This window comes from Mercenaria mercenaria, chromosome 10, assembly GCF_021730395.1.
Source record: "Mercenaria mercenaria strain notata chromosome 10, MADL_Memer_1, whole genome shotgun sequence".
Taxonomy (NCBI): domain Eukaryota; kingdom Metazoa; phylum Mollusca; class Bivalvia; order Venerida; family Veneridae; genus Mercenaria; species Mercenaria mercenaria.
Window position 1 is genome coordinate 64,603,237 of NC_069370.1, and position 24,294 is coordinate 64,627,530.

A 24,294-nucleotide genomic window follows, 5' to 3' on the forward strand; every position below is an offset into this window, starting at 1 on the left:
TCACCTGTCAGTAAATGATTATACAATGTACTAAATGAAAACTATATGATTTAATAAAGCACTGCTAGGGTAATGTCCATTTTATAAATTCATCTTGCTCTTATCCGGGTCTGTGAAAAATGCTTGAGAAAGCTCTAAAACTTCTATTTATCACTTTCGACACCTAATTTCTGGTCACATTCATCTCCATTAAGGTATGAGAGAAGAGAAGCCAGCTTCCTTTTCAATGGTTAGCGCCAAGCAAGGAACCTACTGGTACCATGTTTCTAAAATACAGCCACGGAGAGAACACATGACTTTTCCTGAACTCGAAGCGGCCGCTCTACCACTAGACTAACTGGGCACTCAATGGAATGGTTTTGTATTTGACAAATGAACCTGTAAATATGAAGAATATCTCTTTACCCAACTATTCACGGAATTCAATTTTTGTGTAAAATAGTAGGCTTTCAAAAGATACTTAAACAGTATTCATTTATAATCTGTTATTCATGGACATTTCTATGAGCGGAAATGCAGTTGAAATGAAACAAATCTTGTGCGATAAAAGTAACAAATATCCACTAATTAAGGCATTTCAGATGAGCATTGCTGTCACTCCTTAAAGATGATACTTCTGACAACGATTATGTACAACATGACAAAATACCTAGGTATGACAAGCATTAATATGATACGTCTGTAACATGATACATAGAAAAACATCAGCATGAAACATTATAAAATAATCCCAACTGTAATATAATACATTATTTAATAAACTTTATATCTAGTAATTTTACAAAATCTGCATGACTCACATGCTTTCCTGGCTTACATGATCTCCTCTGAGGGGGCCTCCGTAGTTGAGTGGTTATTGTCACTGGTAGCAAATCACTTGCTTCTCACCAATGTGGGTTCTAGTCTCACCAATGTGGGTTCTAGTCTCACCAATGTGGGTTCCAGTCTCGCCAATGTGGGTTCTAGTCTCACCAATGTGGGTTCAAGTCTCGCCAATGAGGGTTCTAGTCTCACCAATGAGGGTTCTAGTCTCACCAACGTGGGTTCTAGTCTCACCAATGTGGGTTCTAATCTCACCGACGTGGGTTCTAGTCTCGCTTGGGGGCGTAGAATTCTTCATGATAGAAAGCCATCCAGCTGGCTTACAGATTGTTAGTGGTACTACCAAGGTACCCGCACGTGATAAAATGATGCACGTAGAAGCATTAGGGGTCTTTCTTCGCTACGAAAAGCTGGAAAGTCGCAATATGACTTAAAATTGTGTTTGGTGTTACGTTAAACTCATCTAAAACAAAAAATAGTACGTTTAATGATATTTCCAACAAGAATGAAAAACGTTAGGTACTGATAACACTAAGCAAACTCACCGTCTACATAGGTCGTAAAAACTTCTATAAACAACCAAACATTCCTTCTTTGACTGGACATTCTTGTTGGGTTTTTTTGTCAAACTTTGTGCCATTTCTCTTATAACAGGTAATTCTCTAAACAGTTATTATGAACACATCAAACGGTATTGTTTTATTAAACTAGATGCAATATTTTACAATCTACTCATTACTGAATACCGTAACGTTCAGATTGGGCACAGCAGTACTGTCGACCACAACCAAACACTGAAAAAGCTCGGTCTAGGGTCAAAATATTTTGTGTGGTCCGTGGCTCTGCTCACTACTCAGAACATTCCTATGTGACCTAAATATTGCAATAATGCCAATTTTCTCAAAGATCTATGCTTTCGCAAATATTCAGTGACATGTTGTGAACAAAATAATAATTTTGTTTAAAAAACTAGATTTAGTATAGAAGATGAACTTTCCGGTAGCAAACATTATATATCTTTTTCAATTATCAAAAAAAAAAATGAAACTTTTCCAATTAGTGTAGGCAATACAAAGCTTAACTGAACCTTGTCCTTACACTTTGTTCATTTACGTATAATATTTATATCTATAAAACCTTCATTTTCACTTAATAAGCTAATTAGTTCCGAGCAGAATGTAAACTGCAATATTTTAGATATCTTATTGATAATTACAGCAGATAAAAGGATTCTATAGTTTCATGTTACTATTACCATTTAGCTTTAGCGGCGTATATCTTTTTTAATTATGCAATTAAGACATTAAAGCAGCTCGTTAAGTTTTCTTAATGTTTGTAAAAAAATGTATTTTGTAAAAGTGGTGTTTAGTATTAACTTATTATCATGTGGGTTTTGTTTGAAAAGTATACCTTTGAAGTGCAGAAAAGAAATACTGAAGCAGTAAAGCATTTGTAAAGTATCTAGAAAACACCCTCTTGAATACGCCATTTGCCCACGTTCCATATCCCTCCCGCCAAGCAAATTATTACCTGGGTGGACAAAATCGCAAATTAAACTAAATCGGGTCATTTATGTGTGCTGTAGGACCATTTACTAAGGTTTAAAGCCTAAAGGTGAAGGTCATACGAGGGTCAATGTCATTTATATTAAGTGATCAGGACATTGGATGTTATTAACTTTGTGCAGTTATCAATTTAGCAAATACTCACAGTACAGACTGTGATCTTGTTTCTTTAAATGTGTACTGACACATTATGGATTTACTTACTTGTTGTGAAGACAAACAAAATATATTGTGTATCATCTGCAAAAAAGACTTCGTAAAAAAAAACATCCTAAGGTACTGGAATTTCATGATTTCAATTGTTTGTGTTGAGAAAATCATATTTTCTCAGTTTTTCCTCTAGTCAAATATTATTAAGTAATTTCTAAGTAATTTTACCTTTTATGTTTGACGGCTATGGTTGGCACCAACATATTTGTATGCAACCACCAACCAAAGTGGTAGATTTAACTGTTTTTAACTATTCCAACCACTTTTGGTGTTATGGTTCAGCTTTTAGTATAAAAGGGTCCAAATTTTGACCATCGTGGGCACTTCAGCCACGTTCTGCTTGTAGTATCTTAAGAGAATTTTCTCAGATAATTAGCAGCATCGAAATTCAGTGGAGTAATATTATTGCAAGCAACAGTCTAGTGGAAATTTGAAATACTTTTTACATACCAGCAAATCTGGAACATTTAAGGGAAAATTATATATAACATAATTTATATTATATTTTTAGAATAACGTTTTCACTATTTTAGTACATTTGTCAAATGTCATGTTACTTAGCACTTTTAACATAATACAGCTTTAATCAAAGTGTTGCTGAAATACAAATTAATTGAGAATCGCAAAAGTTCCATCGTCCATGCGCTTATAACTGACTGATAACTTCCATGGCAACGCATGTTGAAGAGCAATAACTAAGACAATTATTATATACAGATAGACTGTTTGTAACAATAGGACGACTGCGTGTAAGAGGGATTATTTGATTATTTATTGTGCCAGATATATATTGAAGTGTCCAGAAATGATATTATCTAACAGGTAGTTATGTTTATTCAGCTTTGTCTACAATAGAGTTTTTGCGGATTTATTATAAAATCTATTTTTCATAAATATATGAGTAGTGTGCATCATTCTGAAAGTCTTTAAATGTCTTCAACGATTTTGACAGTATTACAAAAGTCCTTTCTCAAAGGTATTTCCATTGTAAAGTTTTGGCATTTTACACCATACATCTTTTAAATCTGTATGCTTTCCTACTGTATATACTTTTAAGATATGTTGACAATCTTGCCACAGTTGTTAAAAACCATGCTGTGAATAAACTTGTTTTGTTATTAACTAGCATAATTTTAGCTTTTGTAAATTCAGATAAAATTGTATTTTTGTTATAATTTCTCCCATTCTTTGATTTCAAATTTATACTTATATTTAAAATATACATTGTGTTAAGCACAAAAGGTCTGTCTAAAAGGCACTGACCTAACGATTTAGGCTGAAAACGATCTTTCTTTTAAATTAAGGTTTGGTCATATTATGAACATTAGAATATGAGTTTTTGTTTCTACACTATTCTAAATATGCAAAATCAAGAAAAAAAGATGACCGCGTCTGGAATTAAACCCGGACCGCCGTGGCAATAAAGAAGTTTTCCATTATCGTGACCAATACCGCTATAGAGGACTCGTTAAATATAGCGTTACAAACGTTTTTCGATTTTCATCGTGAAAAGCAGCAGAAACAATTTATTCTCGTGTATTTTTGTCACATATCGTATGTCGGTAATTATGTTTCAAAGCATTCTTAAGAAATACAGCATTACTTTCCAGATATCTAAAAAAGAACTCTTCTTGTTGTTTTCGAACGGAGGCCAGTGCCTTTAATTAGATATAACAAGCTTAGCTTAGTAAAAAAAAAAGGAGCTAGTATGCGGCCCGTCGTCGATTTAACTTCGTAACTACTTGACATTTAAGAAAGTTCGTTCAAATGTAATTTTATGATTTGAGGATTTTCTTGATTAAATATGAAATATTTTATGTAAACTTAAGCTTCTTATCTCTGTTCAGAGACAAAAGCTGCCAAAATAATTTGAATAAGGTTGTACTTACTTTTAAATCATTATAAACACTTGCAGTAAAAACGAGGTATGCACCCTGTAGTTAATGTGAGCATAGTCATTACTTTTGCAAGAATGTGTGGGGCTCGGACCTTTTAAAGCTAGCCTAACTGATCGAACATAAAAGGCCAAACGTACCAACTGTTTTCTCTTCAATTTGACTTAAAGAAAGTTCTTACTAAAATAAAAGCATTTCTTCCACCATAAACCTAAATCAAACTTTAGCTTCTTCAAGTATCTCGCTGCGCACGCGTGTTAACATTTTGCGACGCGCATGCGTATACGCAATTTCTCATCTCCCGCATTTCCATGCTTCGCATTTCTCGAATGGTTCTTGAACGCTTAACATACGTTTTTCTGACAACATAAAATACTACTGAGGATATTTTGAATAAACAAGTAAATTGTGGATTGTCTTATGCATGTAAGTCGGAGAAACACTTTGCAGAATATTGGTATTGGCGTATTCAGAAGACATTATTATCACTAAATGCTTAGGAAATTTTGTACGTGTACGCGTTTGGTTTCGGGAATCACTGATAGGGTGTTTTATTACTATTACATATGTTTGATAAGGTATGAAGTATAGATCCATTTTTTCCAGATAATATTTTTCTATTTAAGTTCAGTCTGTTCAAAACAAAGCTGTTCTAAATGCTTTAGATTTACGGTTTTTACGGAACACAAATATAAAAGTATATACCAACAAATAAGCTTGGAAGGAAATACATGACGAAAGAGTCTAATTACAGCTACCTCTTTTTTATAGGACGTACGACGAAATTTAAGAACAAAATTGGTCATTTTTTTAAATCAGGGGCTGATTCAAAAACATGCAAATTCCATGCCGGTATATGCACGAGGGTCCTGCAAAAAGTTCTGTCATCGGGTTCGGGTTTCTTAAGTGATACGTTTTATCAATCTATTTTCATAACAAACCTTCAAAGTATTCCCCCTTTACCGAAACACATTTCATTTTTGTAACCTTTTTACTCAGTGGCGAAAAGCTTATAAATACTTTTCATTTGGTAATTGTTTGAGACACTGATAAATGGCACTGTGAAGAGAACTTCTGGGCTTACATTTCTTTCCAAAAAACATTTTGTAAGCCTTGGAAATAAAAAAAGTCACAGGGACTCAGGTCAGATGAAAAGGGCGGATGGCTTACAACTTTTAACTTTTCAGAAACCAAAAGGGACTTAACAACCTCGCAGCTGTGAAAGGAGGCGATGTCATGTATAAGATGGACTCCTGATCATCCTTTGCGTTGACGTAGTTTATTGTAAAACTTTTTCACTTTCTTCCGTACAGAGTTCTTGTAGAATCGTCCAGTGATGGTATGACCAGATGGACAAGGCACTTGAACGACTGGCCCACTAGAATTGAAGAAAATTGCGTACAACATATTTTTCAAACTTATGGTTCTCTTTGCAATACAGGGTCGTTTTTTATCTTTTCGCTTCCTTTGCTTATTATCAGCCCTTCTCTGTGGCTCAAACATGTGCACCAAGGTCTCGTCACCTGTTAGCAAGTTAGAAATAACCCGACTATCACAGCCTCGCAGTCTTTGAATGTTTTCAATGGTTCCCGGGCACATTTAAGGCGTTGTTTCTTTTCTCCTCGGTGAGCAAATGAGGTACCAACCTAGCGCAAACCTTTCTCAGGTTCAAATGCTCTTTCAGAATTGTTTGCACACTGCCTTCAGATACAGGTACAACTGGCTATATCTTTCACTGACAATCGTGTATCTTGTTCGACCACAACTTTTACAGCAGGGATATTTGCCTTGGTAACAGAAGTTTTAGGCCTATCAGAACAGGTATTATCTTCGGCAGATAATTTCCCAGCCTTAAAAGCTTTAACCTATCTAAAATGTATTGAAATGGCCTGAGCTCCATATATACCACACAATTCATCAAATATCTGCTTTTGTCACGGTACGGTAAGCGAGGGGTCCCGGGTTCGAGCCCCGGACTGACTACACATTTTTCTCACCCTGTGACACTTTGAATCTATATCAAGCCTAATGTGGCATTTAATTTATCTTCAAATTTCAGCCTCGCCTTTTGAATTATCCCACTAGTCTTTAAAAGGCTGATAATGTGTGCTTTAAAATGTACTTTATAATCCTTCAAATCATTCTTTTTAATCTTCCTTTATTAACACCTTGTTTACGTTTTAGTTACTTTAAGGGGCTAGGTTACCTTAATATCTATATGTGCGCATGCCCAATCGGAAGCTAACGTGACGATTTACGACGAGGTTCACATACCAAAATTTATGACAAGAGGGGTGATTTTAACTTTAGTATTGTAAATTTTCCCCATTTGGATGGGGATAAACCTCAGGCTACATCTTATTGGGTATATATTTCTCAATTAATTCGGTTTGCCAGAGCGTGTAGTCATGTCAAGCATTTCAATGAACGTAATCTATATATTACAAGTAAACTTCTTCAGCAAGGCTACCGTTATTACAAATTGCGTAAATATTTTGCTAAATTTTACTATCGTAATTCTGACTTAGTTTTAAATTCAATAGTAATTTAAAGACACTTCTGTCAGAAGGTATTTCTAAACCCGTTTTTTATGGGGATGTGGTTTACAAACTTCGTAAGATCTTGGGTCATGGTAATTTTCCAAATGTATTTGGTAAAATTATAAAACGTTTTATTAAAATAGGTTACGACCCAACAGTTTTGAGACATACCGCATGTTTAGTGTTCAATCCGTTTACAGTTGGACACTACGCTTCCCTCTTTGATTGTGTCTGACGGAAGAGGGGGAGGATTCTATGATAAGCAGTTTTTAAATACTACCAGGACTGAACTGTTTTAATATCTGTCTTCTGGCCTGTTTCGTCGGGCCCTTCAGGGTGTTTCTCTTGTTGCTCTGTCTTCTGAAAAGGCATAGAGTACATACGTTTTTTGGTTCTAAAGCTTTGCTTTTTATATTTTTATACACGCGCATTTTTGTGTTTTACATGCCATGCCTTTTTGTTTCCATTACGTGTGTTAGAGATTCACCTGGAGGGGATTACTTTTATTTACACTGTCCCGTGTCTTTGGAACATGGTGGGGGTAAGAGTGAGGTAGGGTGCGCACCATAAACCGGTTTAAGCTCCCCAGTGGTGTTTTTGCCACTGACCGTTTCAAGACGGTGCCCCACTGTGTTCCTTTGTTTGTTCGTTTTGTCCTCTTGTGTAGGCTTTGTGTGTGTGCGCGTGTATGTGTGTGTGTTCCTTTGTTTGTTCGTTTTGTCCTCGTTTGTTGGCTTTGTGTGTGTGCACGTGTATGTGTGTGTGTGTGTGTTTGTGGTGTGCACGTCTGCGTGCTGTATGTTTCGTTTTGGTACGTTGCATTCCCTGTTTGATATTTGTCTGTGTTTTTTACGATAAACTAAATGTGTTTGTACATCCATTATTTTGAAAAAAAAAACAAGAACCTGTCTCAGATCTGATATTTAATGGTTTAATAATGCAGAAATAATGAATAAATTGCCACAGAAACGCTTCAAAACATTATTGCCTTAAATGACGTCATTGACGTCATGACGTTACGTGTTAGTTACCGCACAAAATTAATATCTTTTACTTTGAAAGTACATCATTATGTGCATTTTCTTTATTTGAACTATTTTTAACAGCCATTATTTGTTGAAATATTTGTATGAGTCTTTCGCTCTGAATAATGATCAATATTTTGCTCCTTTTATGTAGTTATATCAAAATGTTATGCGGAATGTAAGAGAATGGATGATGGTAACCAATTTTATTGGGAATATAGCTGGGTGAAAGATTACTTATTACGGCCATTTTCAAATAAAAATTGGACAGTTTGATTAGTTATACCTATTTTTCAGTTTCCGTTGAGAATTTGTTACTTATATACTAAAACTAAGCTCTAACATTGTTCAAATTTCAGTAGAAAATTGTGGTTTCTTGAATCAAACTGATGTTACCATGAAAACGAAGCCCGTGACCTATACATCTAAATGTAAAATTAAAAAGCGTTGACACTGGTCTATTTAAGGAACACAGCTTCGGCTTTCTATTTTCATTTCAACAATATCCATGAGAATTAATTGCAGCATGCAGGACGATTTTTCCATAAAAAATGTCGGTCGAGGGGTACTGCTGTAAATATTTAAGCTGTGAAAGTTTAAATAAATGCAAATAACAGAAACGCTAGAAATGATATGTTTTAAAGGTACATTAAAAAGAAAGGTAATTTCTTTTGATTTTTTTATAAGAAATTATGATAAAAAGCAAAATATAAGCTATTTCAAAGATCTTTGTTGCCATAGTTACTTTAAACTTTAAGAAAAATAGGGTACCGTGTAAGGTGCTTGGTATTTGCTAATAATATTACCCAAATATTCCATGTTGGTCATTAACAGAATGGCACTGAACCTGGCAAGAAACCCGTTTTCAAACATAGTTGTTTAAAAATGAGAGAAAATTCGCTACCATGGAAACACGAGCCCCGCGACATATACATGTTAAGCTTATAATTGAAAGCTAACGCGCATACTAGTAAAATTATGCAGACTTCTACGGATAACTATGAAACCAAAATACACCGAAAAATGTAAAATATCCGTATTTTCCTTCTTCTTTCAATATAAGATATCTTTGGAGGGTCATGTACTTCAAACCTGGATAAAAATATACTTGAAGGGACAGAGATAAACGAAATTGAGATTGTAGCAGTTAAAACATTAAATTACACGAAATACAAAAAAAAAATTGCTGCGGTTTAATTAATTTGAATTTACCGTGGTAACAAGGTAACCAACCTCCTTAAATATTGCACCGAGATATCGTGTCCAATTTCCGCCAGATAAAATAGATAGTTCTTCATGTCGTTTACTTTAACGGGAGAGTTCTCAATCCCGATTTATCCTTCTCGATCGCTGTTATGATATTCAAAATATCAAAATGGTATAGTTTAAAAGTTTTCAAAAATGTTTAACAGTTCTTTGTTGCAAAACAAAATCCACAACCTCAAATGAAATATTTTAACCCTGCCCTTTATTAACTTCTACATTATTTTCAGAAACCTAACAAGCTTAATAAACAGATTATAAAAAAATCTTACCCCCATTTGAATAAGTTTGATTACAAAGCCTGTTACTGTAAATTTCCAGTCCACACACAGTACACAAGCAGCCAGTTAGACATATCAAGCGTGGAGTAGTTCTAAAGTACAGTTAAATGTCTGTTATTATGTCAATAACGGGCTTTAGAAAGCTGTGTTAGCATGCTGACAACAGAGTAACAGCAAAAGCACATTTTATGATGTCCTTTGAACTCGTTGACAAACTTAGTGATTGCGAAACCTTGCTCACACTATGTACCCGGATAATCCTAACTCTGTTAAGCGACCCTAACTCAGTGCCAACATGGCTGACAGAAAGACGATGTATGTAGTTAATTTCCTTGTCTTTTTTCATGTTTTTATTTTAGTATGCAATGTTAGCGTAAAACTCTTGATAGTCATAGTATCCTGTTTTGATAACATGTTTTGTGTACTAAATATTTCAATCGAAAAGTCACATTATGTGGATGGAATTCATTAAAATGTACTCAGAGAAATCTTCAGAATGAACATATTTTATGTTTCTAACTGGTTTAAAGTACCAGAAATTGCAGTAAGACCTTACTTATCAACTGAATTAGTTCCATAAACATCTCTTTGACAATGTTTAACAGTATCAAAGTTTGAAATTGATTTTTATAGCTTAAAAATTGTATTGATTATGAGGTGGGTTTAAATTTGCGGATAATTCCTAAATGATATAGGAAACAGTGCTGGATAAATACGAACTTAGAATGGATAAACACCTAACCAAACGAAAACATAGCTGTTCGTCTGTGCTTTATTTATGGACTATAGATGTTCGAAGTTCTTTGACCTACCCACCCCTGAGGGATGTGGGATTAATATGTCCAACTTATCCGACTCGTGATTTTTTGCCGGCGGACAAGTGCATTTTTCATACTGTGTGTCCGCAGACAAGCAGACTTTTTTTCAGGTATAAAATGAGAAAACAAAAAATATCATTTAGATTGTGTGTTGCTTTAAGTGTATGGAGGTGATAAAGATAATTTAATGTATGAAATCCGTGATGTACTTGCTGAAAGCCTCTCGATTGCTGCAGTTTTAAAAAAAAAACATTCATCTGTGTTTTAAGCATCACTTTCCATGATCTGATTGGTTCTTTGACTTGGTCTCGCACACACTGTAACTCGGTGACTATGATAAAATATCAGAAACGGAAACAACTTAGAAAAGTATTATGACAGGTTTGTAAGTAGAATTCCAACTGCTGAGACAGTAAGTCACTGTCGAAGGAAATATGGGAGCCAGTAGTCAGCCAAATTAAAACCAAAAGCACAGTATGACTAAAAACAAGTCAGAACGTTTTAAGAGTCTTTCTCTGAATTCATCTGGCTTTACACCATTGCGTGGGCAGTGTTTTGGGCATGACATCAAAAGATCCCGAACCCTGCTTACGCGATTTCAGACTTTTATAAACGTTAAAAGGCAAATATTTTAACAGCTTATTTCTTACCACAGTTACTGTGATATGCTTTTCTTTTCATTGTCCTAAATAAAGAACTCGATCTCCAGTCTATTTGCAGTTTCATGAAGGTTTAATATTACAAATCAGAGCAAGTGAAATTTAACTATGGACAAGTGGATTTTTAAGTGTCCGTGGACAAGTGAACAAGAGCTGTCGGAGGACAGCAACGCTCGACTATTCAACAGCCTTGTCGATTGAATGAATACGAAAGTCGAAAAAGGGGGCATAATTTAAAAAAAGCAAAATAGGGTTATAGAACCTGCATAGTGCTTATCAGCTCATGACAGTGGACAAGTGTGTGAAGTTTCAATCCATTCCCATTAGAGGGTACTGAGATACCAGCTTACATATAAGAATTTAACCCAAAACTCCTAAGTTTAAAAAGGTGCATAATTTTTGTAAAATGCAAAGTTGAGTTATTGACCCTTTGCACTGCATGTCATATCATGACAGTGAACAAGTGTGTGAAGTTTCAATCCTTCCCTAGTGACGAGTACCTAATACACCTTACAAAAAATTTATCGAAAAAGGGCATAATTTTGTAAAAAGCAAAATGAGTTATGACCCTTTGTGCATGTCAATCATGACAGTGAACAGTGTGTGAAGTTTCAATCCTTCCAATTAGTGATACTGAGATACCAGCTTACATACAAAACCTTAACCAAAAAATTCTAAGTCGAAAAAGGGGCATAATTTTGTAAAAAAGCAAAATAGAGTTATGGAACCTGCATCGTGCAGTCAGTTATACAGTGAACAAGTGTGTGAAGTTTCAATCCATTCCAATAGTGAGTACTGAGATACCAGCTTACATACAAAACCTTAACCAAAAATTTCTAAGTAAAAAAGGGGCATAATTTTGTAAAAAAGCAAAATAGAGTTATGGGACCTGTGCAATGTAAGTCAGTTTATCACAGTGAATAAGTGTGTGAAGTTTCAATCCATTCCCACACGTGGTTGCTGAGATACCAGCTTACATACAAAACTTAACTAAATCGGGACGTGGACGCCGACGCCGACGCCGACGCATGGGCGAGTGCAATAGCTCTACTATTCTATGAATAGTCGAACTAAAAATGTAAGGATATCCACACCCCTGCCCTGTCAGTCCATGCATCACTCCCCCCTCCCACCACACACACACACTTTCCTCCCCTATTTACCGTCTGAAAAAATATCATATTTAATAATTAACCATAAATCTAATCCCATTTAAACAATATCAAAAATATTCCATTAGCACCTCTATAAAAATCCCTTACACTATAAGATATACAAGATTTGAAACAAACACAATTCTTCTGAAAGAGTGTGTGTATGAGAGAGATACAGAGATGGAGGGAGAGAGGGTTGGGGGTTACAGAACTTCGAACATCGGTTGTATTAAATAATTTCTTATATAATTATAAAATAATTTTGACTTTTATACTGAGTTATTTTCGAGGGTTTATCAAGATCTTTTGCAAACATTGCTATTTGCATAATATTAAAATTATGAAAAAATATTTGACTGTAGTGGGCGTACATATAACATCTTGTAAAATTAATGACAAAGTTTGAAGACAATACCGCTTATAAAGTATTGTTTACAATAATCAGACCATGTACATGTCAACTCATTCATTTCTGTAGAATACTAGTCAGTTCGGTGTTTATCCTTCCCACAATTTCGTGTAAGTTAGGTTTTTATCCATTCCTCATGTAAACTGAGTTCGGTTTTTATCAACTCAAAGTTAGGTTTTTATCCCTTTTCTCGCTATCAGTACATTTGAACATGTATTGTGTCAACATGTAGTGGGGTAACAACATAGTGTAAACGGGCCTATAAAGCAGTATATTTTTGCTTTCAAACAACAACATAGTCGAGGCATCAAAAGCATATAAGTATTTTAAAAGATTTTTTTGTAAAAGTTTTCATTGAAAAATTTGCCTTGTTCGTCGTTTTTCCACCTGAGAACACAAGGGTTGATATATTTAACATGATACATTTTGAAATAAATATACACTTGATTAATGGAGATAGATATAACAACCGAAACTTTCCTTTATACATCGTAATTTCACAGAAAACAAAGTTGTATCGGCTTTACATCCGCCATGTTGGCACTGAGTTAGGGTCGTTGAACAGAGTTAAGATTATCCGGGTACATAGTGTGTTGCTAGTCGTTTCATTTAAGTCACAACGACTGAGCTGTACGGTCGAGTGCCTCTCTGAACATTTTGCGCCCAATTTGGTATAACAATCGACCTTCCACAAGTCAAAAGTATAGTTTCCTCACAATCATGAAATATATTCTATTTTCGGACCGAACATGTTAGGTGAAGTGAGTCGGAGATTCGATACCGATCGCAAAGGCCCCTAAACAAATTAATAAGAACAAAATACAATATTGAAAACTTTTAACTCTTCACGCCGCTACTTATGAAATACTTGCGAAGTTTTAGTGCCTTCGGGCTAGCGCCAGAAACTTATACAAACATTCGTTGGAAAAGAGATATCAGCACTAAGTAATTTATTATGATTGTTTTATTTTAAAGAGTGCCTGTCTGCACAAAACTGTTATCTTTTACAAATTCACAGTTCTGCATAAAATGTTGTCCAGTCAAAAGGGCCATTTCTCAAGACAAAGTAATCAACCATAAAAGTCTTGACAATACGCCAATGTCCATTTCATGTTAACTTAACGATATGTACCAAGTTGTATTTCAATTGGGTGGAAACTGTAGGAGCTGAATATAACAATTTTCTGACACAGATGAAATGTTACAGTCAGCAGAGGGCAATAACTGCATAACAATTACTGTACATAAATGTTCGGACAAAAATCGCAATGTTGATGTTTACGAAGTTTCATTTAAGTTGGATGGAAATTGTCAAAGGAATCGATTATACAATATTCTGATGTAGTTGTAATATTTAGAAGCCCGAATATGGCCATACGTCAGAAACAATAATTGGGCACAAAAGTCCCAACCCCTTCTTGTTGATGATGTATACCATGTTTTAAATCAACTGGATTGAGATTGTGAGAGGGGCCATGAAATGACTTTGTTTTATATAAAATTCAACTCAATTTATTTTTTACCACATTCTGTAACTTTCACTTCTGAAGTTGAAGTGACTAATGTTTTAACCCTTACCCTGCTAAATTACTACAATGAACTTGTTCATCTTTCAATTTGGACAAAACTATTAACTGTAAATTGGGGTGCTTACCAAAGAAATACTGAATGAATGGCGAACAGTACAGATCATGATAAGACTGCGCGGATGTACTGTCTGATCATGGTCTACACTTGTCGCAAAGGCAGAATCAGTTGTGTCGAGCATGATAAGGGGTAATCTATCATGCCACACATCGAATATTAACGTTAAATGATTATGCCAAATAACTTAAATATCTATCTAATCATGGTAGTGGCAATAATACTGTATGACTCTCACTTTCCGTAATCAAGCTGATTACTTGTCATAAATAACACAAGCTAACAGCAGTAGCACATTTACATCAAAATTAATCATTGAAAAAACCTTGTATGAACAAAATGGGAGTCTGGTACTTTATTTAAGAGATGTACTTCAAGAGACAGCTAAATCATTTTCAACTAGGTTTCATTCACCAAGATGTGTAACTCTTCAGCAAAAACTAGCAAAAAGGTTTCTCTAAAATAGCGATATTTAAGGTGCAATAGAGTATTCATCAATATACATGAAGGATATGTTTATATGTACAAAAATATTTATTTGTCAGAAAGTAGTCTAATGATTTTTTTTATTTACTTTTAAAGCAATATCCACTTGGAAACCATTACGTACCACTTGCATGACCAATCAATGAGGAAGTCCAATCACTGATAGTGAACAGACACGACCAGTGTGTACAACCAACTGTCGATAAGAACCAGTACGGCTGAAATGCAATGATCTATCACCGTCATGAAGTAACACAACTAAAGCGTCTTTGGTATCTGGTACATGATTCGGAACTCTGTTATCGTATTACTAATAAAGTTGAAGATCATGTCTTTCTTTTTGTGAAGAGTGAAATAGTTTCATGGTGATATCATTCCAGGGATTGTTCCGCAAACTCCTGTTTTATCGATAAATAAGAAACGTTTTTCGTTTTTAGTGTGTGTGTAGTGTTTTTTATGTAGCCGAGTACAGTACTAGTACTTTAGACAGACCATCAAATACAGTTACAGCATTTAAAACAAAATCATGAAAATATTATTCCTGTGTTTCCTCTTGATAGACTGTAATTTCGTTGTTTATCCACTGGACTTGCAGCCGTCGCATATACCTCTCCTGTTGGAAATTCAGGACTTATTCTGTTGTTCATCGGAATCATGCCTTTTAACAAACTCTTCCACTCGATCAGATTTAAACCCGACACTGAATCCAAACTCTTCAGACGAGCTTTTACCTACAAGTTTGCCAATATCTCACGCTCCTCTGCCTGTTAAGGTCGCAGGAAACCCTGATGAAAAATGCTGTGGAAGTTGTGAATATATTAAAAATGATTGTCATATCACAGATTCTTGCTGTCTCGAAGAAGCATTGAAAATTAAAACCAAAGATCGAATGACATGTGATTTTCCACAATTACGACCGTTCGACGTAGCATACCCGAACGTGGTGGAAATGCAGAAGCTTATGTTTAGAGAATGCCCAAAAATAAACAACGGTAACTTTGACACCATCAACAAATGTGAAAATTCAAAATGGTTTGATGAATATAAATCTAACCTTCCTGTAACAGATGCTACTACAATGTACAATTACAGAAATCGTTATTGCGCATATTGTCATAATGTTACAGAGGATAAGTTACACTACTGGGACGCTAGACTAGAATGCCTACATGGAATATCAAAGCCCCCGCAGAATATCAGCTCAATACTTAAAACAAAAAGTTGCAATCTGAAATACTTTAGACCTGAATCTCTTGGTTCCGAAGGACAGCTCCTCCATAATTGCCATGTGATGATATCAAAATGTAATGTTACTGGGTATTGGAAACACTATGACCCTTTACTTGAGGCTGCTTGCTTAGCCTACACTAAAGTATTCAATTTCAAATACAGGAATGTATTTTGCTACTTATGTAATACAAACGACGCTTTCAGTCCCACGAAATGTGAAGAAACTGGGAAATTTGGTGTAGCAGCAAATTATATGGCGCTTGTGAAACCGGATGATACTCCTGAAGATGGATGCTCTTTAAATAACATTTATGATCCTGTGAAGGTAGGCATTTAATTTTTAAAGGTTATTTCTAGCTTTTTATTCCTTTTGTTGTATTTTAATAAAAGGCAATGTTTTTCTTTGTTAAGTGTAGATCCCTATAATGATTTTTATTTAGAAAATTGCAAATCAGAAGAGTTATTCGACGTAGTTGTCATAAGTTTACCAGGCATCTTCAATCTCCTGTGTTTTTTCATCAGTTCTATTAAATTTAATTACATCTTGATGGAAACTATGACACTGAGCCTCGCATCGAATAAAACGCATTTGCAAGTTCAAAAGGCCGTTGTCGGAATTTATCAATATTTTTCTATTACTGAAATTTAAATTTCGGGTCGTATTAATTTATAAATTTTTCCAAAGAGAACACTGAACACTTCTAATTCACGTTTGAATCAAATTTTATTCAGGACGCTACATCATATAGAAGTTGTATGATTAGCTGTGTTAAGGCTTATTATCATTCGCTTGTTTATTGGTACCTGTGATTTCTCATTGCATTTAATAAAAGTAAGGTTAATGTATTATTCTGATAAACGTTTCCTTTTCTTGCATGGCAACCTGACTTAACTAACTTAATTCAAAACTTGTATTTTCTTTCAGAAACTCTGCAGAGTCATACAGTGTTTATTCCCGAAAGAATTTAAAAAAGGTCAATGTGTTAGTACGGCTGAATATATGGGAGGAGTCACATACGGCATATTTTTAAAACTGACACCATCTGAAGATATAAAAGTATCCGATCGTTTCTTAGTCATTGACTTTGCTGACGACATTAAAGAAGTAATCATATCCTGGTTGAAAGTCAAACTTAAAGATACAAGCTCTGTTTCTTTATACATTTATGCTAAGTATTACTCACCGTCCTCGGAAATGGTTGACAATGTCAATAACAGTATTGCCTACTTTGTTACTTATGTTGAAATAGCTTTTGGGATTTTTTCTCCTGCTAGGTCAGGTGATGTAGAATATATGCTGTCGATTCATGATACGTCCATTGACACAGGAAATCCTTTTAAAAATAGTAAAGGTCTGAAATATAAAGTGGAAATAGATGTATATGATGTTAAAAATGTTAGTGCCCAACAGCTATATGATCCATCATCAGGAAAACTAAATCTTATTTTGGGAGAGGGTGTAGAAACAAATTATCCAAAAACAATACTGAGGACTCTACACATGTGCCCTTTAATACAAATAAGTAGCACAATGTATAATATTCAACAACTTGCTAATTCTGTTTATATTCAGGAGTTTAATGCATCTATCAACAAAAAAGAATTGATTATTGAATTTAAGGACCAGATTGCAATTTCCGTTCGTATGTGTTTGCATACTTTTGAAAACTTTATGCAGTCCGTTTCGGGAATTGACACACAGTTGCAAAGGCAGAACAAGTGTAAAATAAACACACTTTCTACATACGCTATTCTAACACTGGCATGCTCCAGCATTTCTTTGATATTTTCGGTCCTAACTCTGATAATTTATTTTATGTTCAAAGAACTAAAATCTCAACCAGGTGTTAACAATATTGTACTGTGCATAAGTTTAATAATTGCCCAGACAGTATTCCAGTTGGGAAGTGCGCAGTCATGTTACGTATCAAAAGTAACATGTCAAGTTATCGGTGTATCTGTACATTTCTTTTGGCTCTTTCTTATTTTCTGGATGAACTCCTGCTGCATTCACATGTTTCGCGTTTTTCGATGTGGCCAAGCTAAGATTGCTTTTTTCAATACCACAAAAACAACTTTGATCTATGTACTATACAGCTTTTCTGCCTCCTTGATACTTGTACTTATTAACATCATTGTGTCTCTAAATGAAAGCGCGGGAAAAGATATTGGGTATGGAGGGTCTATGTGTTATATCAGTAAAGGTCACATGGTTGTTTACCTTTTCTCTTTACCTGTGGCATTTATTGTTTTCATTAATGTTGTTCTCTTTACTATCGTTGTTGTACAGATGAAACTGTTACCAAAAGTCCAAAACGATAAGAACGAAAGAAACCTGTTACTCATTTACGCCAAGCTGTCCACATTGACAGGTGGCACATGGCTCTTTGGGTTTCTAAGTTACTTTCTAAACGTTCCTGCTTTGGATTATATATTTACAATCCTAAATGCGTCGCAAGGAATGTTCCTTTTCTTTGCGTTTGTAGCTAATAGGCGTTCGCTGAAACTATGTCTGAAAAAAGATTATGAACAATCTGGAACTAACAGAACAATGCACACTAACGTAGCAAGAGATTTGCCAACGCTTGAACAACAATGAAATGTAGATTTTGAAGTACGTAGATATGTAAAGTAAACATCTAATGACAAAATAAAAATATGTGATTAACATTTGCAGCAAGGTCACAAAAGTCATTCAAGATAGTTATCTAAAAGTTAATATCATTTCTTTATGTGAAATAATTTTGAAACGTTTAGCATCGTCCTTTGTATGGTTTCCAATAAATTAAATGTAGGTATCATTTGTACGAAGTCTTTATGTCTGCCACAGCTTTTGTGCATATCCTTCGAACTGGATACGTGGCAAATTTACAGACAGACAGAGGGGCGCAATCAACAGATTTGCTTTTTACGTTGATGTCATATCTAAAAAGGCGGATTGTGAAATAATATGGGGAATATGAATATTAAAAATATACATTTAAAACGATACATGATTCAGCTTATCCTAGTCCTGCCAATGTGCCGATCGGAAGAAAAGAACTTTATTTATTCACGGCTCATCTACCACAATATTATTACCAATGCTGAGTTTGCCGTAATTACTTCTGATTAGTAACTCAATTTGTATCTTCAGTATCAGAAATGAGAATGTTATAACATTAAACGTTTTCAAATGCAGGTATTGTTTTTTTTAAAAGGGCACAATAATGACAAAATTTAATCGTTGAAGAATGGTGTTTAACCAAAACCAGTTGTACCCTAATACATTTCCAACAAATATAAGCATGCCCTATTTGTGTGCCTGTTTATTTGTTTGTTTCAGGGCAAAGCTTAGAAAAAGCCTTATGACCTTTCCCATGCGTTTTAGAAAACAGATGAGGTGTTATTTTATTGTTGTCCAATGTATCAGTTCTTGGCATTGACGATATTTTCGTTTACCTAAAGTACGTTAACAATAGTCATTTTTATGCCCCCGAAGGGAGGCATATAGTTTTTGAACTGTCTGTCGGTCTGTCGGTCTGTCCGCAATTTTCGTGTCCGGTCCATATCTTTGTCATCGATGGATGGATTTTCAAATAACTTGGCATGAATGTGTACCACAGTAAGACGACGTGCAGTGCGCAAGACCCAGGTCCGTAGCTCAAAGGTCAAGGTCACACTTAGACGTTAAAGGATAGTGCATTGATGGGCGTGTCCGGTCCATATCTTTGTCATCGATGGATGGATTTTCAAATAACTTGGCATGAATGTGTACCACAGTAAGACGACGTGCAGTGCGCAAGACCCAGGTCCGTAGCTCAAAGGTCAAGGTCACACTTAGACGTTAAAGAATAGTGCATTGATGGGCGTGTCCGGTCCATATCTTTGTCATCGATGGATGGATTTTCAAATAACTTGGCATTAATGTGTACCACAGTAAGACGACGTATCGTGCGCAAGACCCACGTTCGTAGCTCAAAGGTCAAGGTCACACTTAGACGTTAAAGATCATTTTTCATGATAGTGCATTGATGGGCATGTCCGGTCCATATCTTTGTCATTCATGCATGGATTTTAAAATAACTATGCATGAATGTGTGACACAGTAAGACGATGTGTCGCGCGCAAGACCCAGCTCCGTAGGTCAAAGGTCCTAAACTTTAACATCGGCCATAACTATTCATTCAAAGTGCCATCGGGGGCATGTGTCATCCTACGGAGACAGCTCTTGTTGACATTGTTATGCTTATTTCTATTCTATGCATTTGTGTCTGATATAGCTATAATAAATGAAAGTAGAAATATTCGATAGAAATACAACATTTATTTTCGACGTTTTAAATGAAAATGTATAACAATATACAATGTGATCTAATAATAAATCTGTAATTACTTATAATCAGTCAAGACTCGGAGCTATAAAAAGTCGCTCTGATAATGAAATTTAGTGGCCGCAAAAAGGTCGCGCATGTATTTCAAAGACAACAAAACTAGCATTTTGAGAAATCATAAATGTTATATATATTCTGTAAGAACTGTTTATCTATTGTTTTTTTTTATCCGGTAACATGTGTTGTCAACTGTTTTTATGTGCATCAGTATTGTAACATTACTACTATACTCGTTCAGCGCCGCCGTACAAAGAGGGCTGAAAGTTGTGTGTTTTTAGACAACAATTCCTTTTCTCGACGTTACAATTAGCGTCAAACGGCAAAGCGGCGCGCTGAGAAAACAAGCCAATATCTATTGAATGTCGTCAAGGATTATACTTTAAAATCCTTTGTAATGTGTTAGAATCGAAATGATAGATTTGCCCTTGAATGAAATAATTATTTGTCGTTCAAATGCGTATGATTATATCACTCGTACTGCACCCTCGTGATATAATCCCTTCGCCTCAGAAATCCAAACAATGATTTTATTCAGTGACAAATCACAAAATGAGATATATTATCTCTTAAATATTATTATTGTTGTTCAGTGGAATTTATTTATAATTTGTACAGTTGTTCCAAATTTCGCCATACTTTCTCTCTGTTTTTCAAATATGTTTCCTTTTTTAATACACCTTTCCCTTTTCGACTAAAAGACCCAATACTATAATTCTGTGTACTGTTTTCTGTATTATATTGATTGAAAACAGCGATAATTACAGATAGGATTTTTTAAAATCTAACTGAAAGTCGTGAGAAACAAAAAGAAGACATCAATATGTTTGAAGAACTCATCTAATGTTTCTACTGAAGACTTTTATTTCATATCTATTTATGCTTTGTTGTCACACACAAAGAGTAACATTGTATCTCAATGTTGTGAATTTGATACTTATTTACAACACTGGATGATTATTCGGCAGTGCTAGTTCATGCATTTCAAATATCCTTTACTAGAACTGTTTGTATATTTTCTAGTTTTTGTTGTAACATTGTTGTTAGATTATTTCTGCTTAACGTCGTTTAGTACCGCCATGCGTTTTTAAACGTTGATGCTACGCCTTATAGCATTTTGTTTACCCTGATGAAGCCAAACGACATATGAGCCGTGCCACGAGAAAACCAACATAGTGGCTTTGCGACCAGCATGGATCCAGACCAGCCTGTGCGCAGTCTGGTCAGGATCCATGCTGTTCGCTTCCAAAGCCAATAGCAATTAGAGAAACTGTTAGCGAACAGCATGGATCCCGACCAGACTGCGCGGATGCGCAGGCTGGTCTTGATCCATGCTGGTCGCAAAGCCACTATGTTGGTTTTCCCATGGCGCGGCTCATATCTAATGTAAAACAATATTCGTGCCTGGTGGTATGTATTTATTTATTTATTTATTTGAATATGTAATACCACATTTTGGAATATCACTTTGAGATATTGAAAATTTAAAAACATTGGCACGATTAATAAAGATTTTCATTTAAATTAATATGCTAACTTTTATAACTTCAAAAAATAACAATCGTAAAGTCAGTGCAAACACATCATTGTGAAGGGATCATGACTGGCTGTTACAGTTAATGTTGTATTTCACTTTAACACCTATACTAACTTTTTCAAGAATTTTCATTCATGCCTATTTACACTTTTGTATGTAACTGGATACCAGATCAAGTGTACGGTAATCGTAATCAAGAATTGTAATCAGCTGCACTCGATTACATTAATAAAAGACATCAGTAATTAAACATGTTTGTGATTACATGTAAACTCAATGCAGTTGATTACATCAGACAAACATGTGTAGTCTAATTACAATTAAATTACATTTCATACTTGTTTGAAATGTTAATAGGCAGTTCTGGTCTACCTGTTAAACGTTTTATGTCATAAGTGTTTTATAATCATTGATATATTTCCTTCAGGGACAAATCTGGCTCACGGAAGGCCGGTGGTTCTATCAAGGTGCCCGCTCGTGATGAATAATGCACGGAGGGGCACCCGGGGTCTTCCTCCATCATCAAAGCTGGAAAGTCGCCATATGACCTGTAATTATGTCGGTGAGACGTTAAACCAAACAAAATAAAGAAATAATTCAGAGACAGATAGTTCTGTAGTTATTTAAAGATGTGAACAACTATAGTAGATCAGTAACACTAGTGACTATGTACCAACACCATAGTACAGTAATATCGTTTTACTTCGGAAAAGACATTATTTAAACGATTTGTACATATGAAAGGATATGCACATTTTTACTGAACATAGAGCGAGATTTTGAAAGAAGAGACAGGCCTTGTTTAAATTGCAGGAACTGTATTAATTTCATGTTTGTCCAAATTTAGTAAATAATGAGCTATAAGTAGATGGAAATTATTATTAAGTTTTTAATATGGCCATTGATGTTTCAGAAGATTCTATAACCCAAATTTGGTTATGTTCTATATTCAAAAACAAGTTTCGTATTAAGCGGTTCCCAATTAAGTGAATTTCAACTTCTAAATGTTCACATTTACCTACAATTTGGTTTTCATCATTATTTTAGTTCTTAAAATATAGTAAATCTCTGAAGACCTTATTACTGCATTTCAGTATCTTTGAGTGACAAGTATTTTCAGATTCATATAAAAATATACTCTCATTATTTAAATTTTGAAATGGGAAATTGTTGAGATTTCATAAAAGAAAATAGGCAGCAACAGACTGTAACACAAGTAAACATGAAGTAATTGTGATGTAATCGATTACATTTGTAAACAGGGTGAAACCACAATGGCAAAATAAAGCAAAGTAATTGCAGTTTAAGATTGCAAACCTTGCTTGATACACAATTTTAAAAATGTACCCTGGCTGACTTTTAACTCATTTACAACAAAAATGACTACATCATAAATATATATGTATTATGCATCTTTTATATATCTCCAAGTGGAACTGTTTGTATAATGTCCTTTTATCTGTTATGTTTCTATCTAAATTATGTTTATATGTGAGAATACTTCTGTAAGTAGCATTATTTATCACCGCAGAGCTGTTTCACACGTAATGTTATGTCATGTGCTTTGATTATTATGTTAACTGTAGCTTTGGTAAAGCATAAAGTTAAAAAATATTATTTTTGTTTGCTGTTTTTTATCTTAACCACATTTTTTTTCGATTGTGCAGACCTTTTTGTCTGCTTTATGCTCAGGATGAGCTTTTGGTACACGTGACTACTCTATATTCCATCGTCTGTTCAAATGCATTAAATTTACTGCTCTTAGAGCCAAAATTAGAAATGAAACTGCAAGCATTTTTTCTCATGAAACGTTAGTGCATATTCTAGAAACTTTGTCAAAAGCATCCGTATATTGATCCTTTTCATGTTTGTTCAGATGGCCCGACAGGTCGTTTGGCTGCTAGAGCAAGTATCTTGTATGTATCTATCTGAAGTTTATTCAAGTGGTTCCGCTTAATTGCAGACTTGGCTGGCAAGGAAGGGATAAACAGAAAAATAATCTTCTAATAAACTGCTTGATGGAAGTTCATTAGGACTGATCAGAAGCATCTTCACAATACCCTTTCTCAAGATTATTCAAATGGCTCTGCTCTAATGCACTTAGGGGTCTTTAGAGTTACAAACAGAAAAACATCTTATAATGTCCATTTCTCACAAATTTGCAATTTTATGCAATTTACATATATTATGTAGCCATTCTATCTTGATCAGGTTAAAACAAATTTACAGTCAGTCCAGTAGATTTTTCATACAGTAGAAATGTTTAATTCCATATAAATTTTAATGATCGTCTAGTCCACTAGGATCTTGCATGTAACTTCTTAAGCCTTCTAAATTATTCAAAATTACTGATAACAGTATCCATTCGAAATTGACCTCAGCACGC

The 24,294-nt window shown here is 34.8% G+C and overlaps 1 protein-coding gene across 1 annotated transcript; it reads left to right on the plus strand.

The window, feature by feature from the left end:
* Positions 1 to 4,830: 4,830 nt before the first annotated feature.
* On the plus strand, positions 4,831 to 23,516 carry LOC123560245 (uncharacterized). Its single transcript, XM_045352482.2, has 3 exons — positions 4,831 to 4,918; positions 14,868 to 16,326; positions 16,927 to 23,516. The coding sequence occupies exons 2-3, from the start codon at positions 15,298 to 15,300 to the stop codon at positions 18,598 to 18,600; spliced, it is 2,703 nt and encodes a 900-aa protein (XP_045208417.2). The 5' UTR covers positions 4,831 to 4,918; positions 14,868 to 15,297; the 3' UTR covers positions 18,601 to 23,516.
* Positions 23,517 to 24,294: the final 778 nt, after the last annotated feature.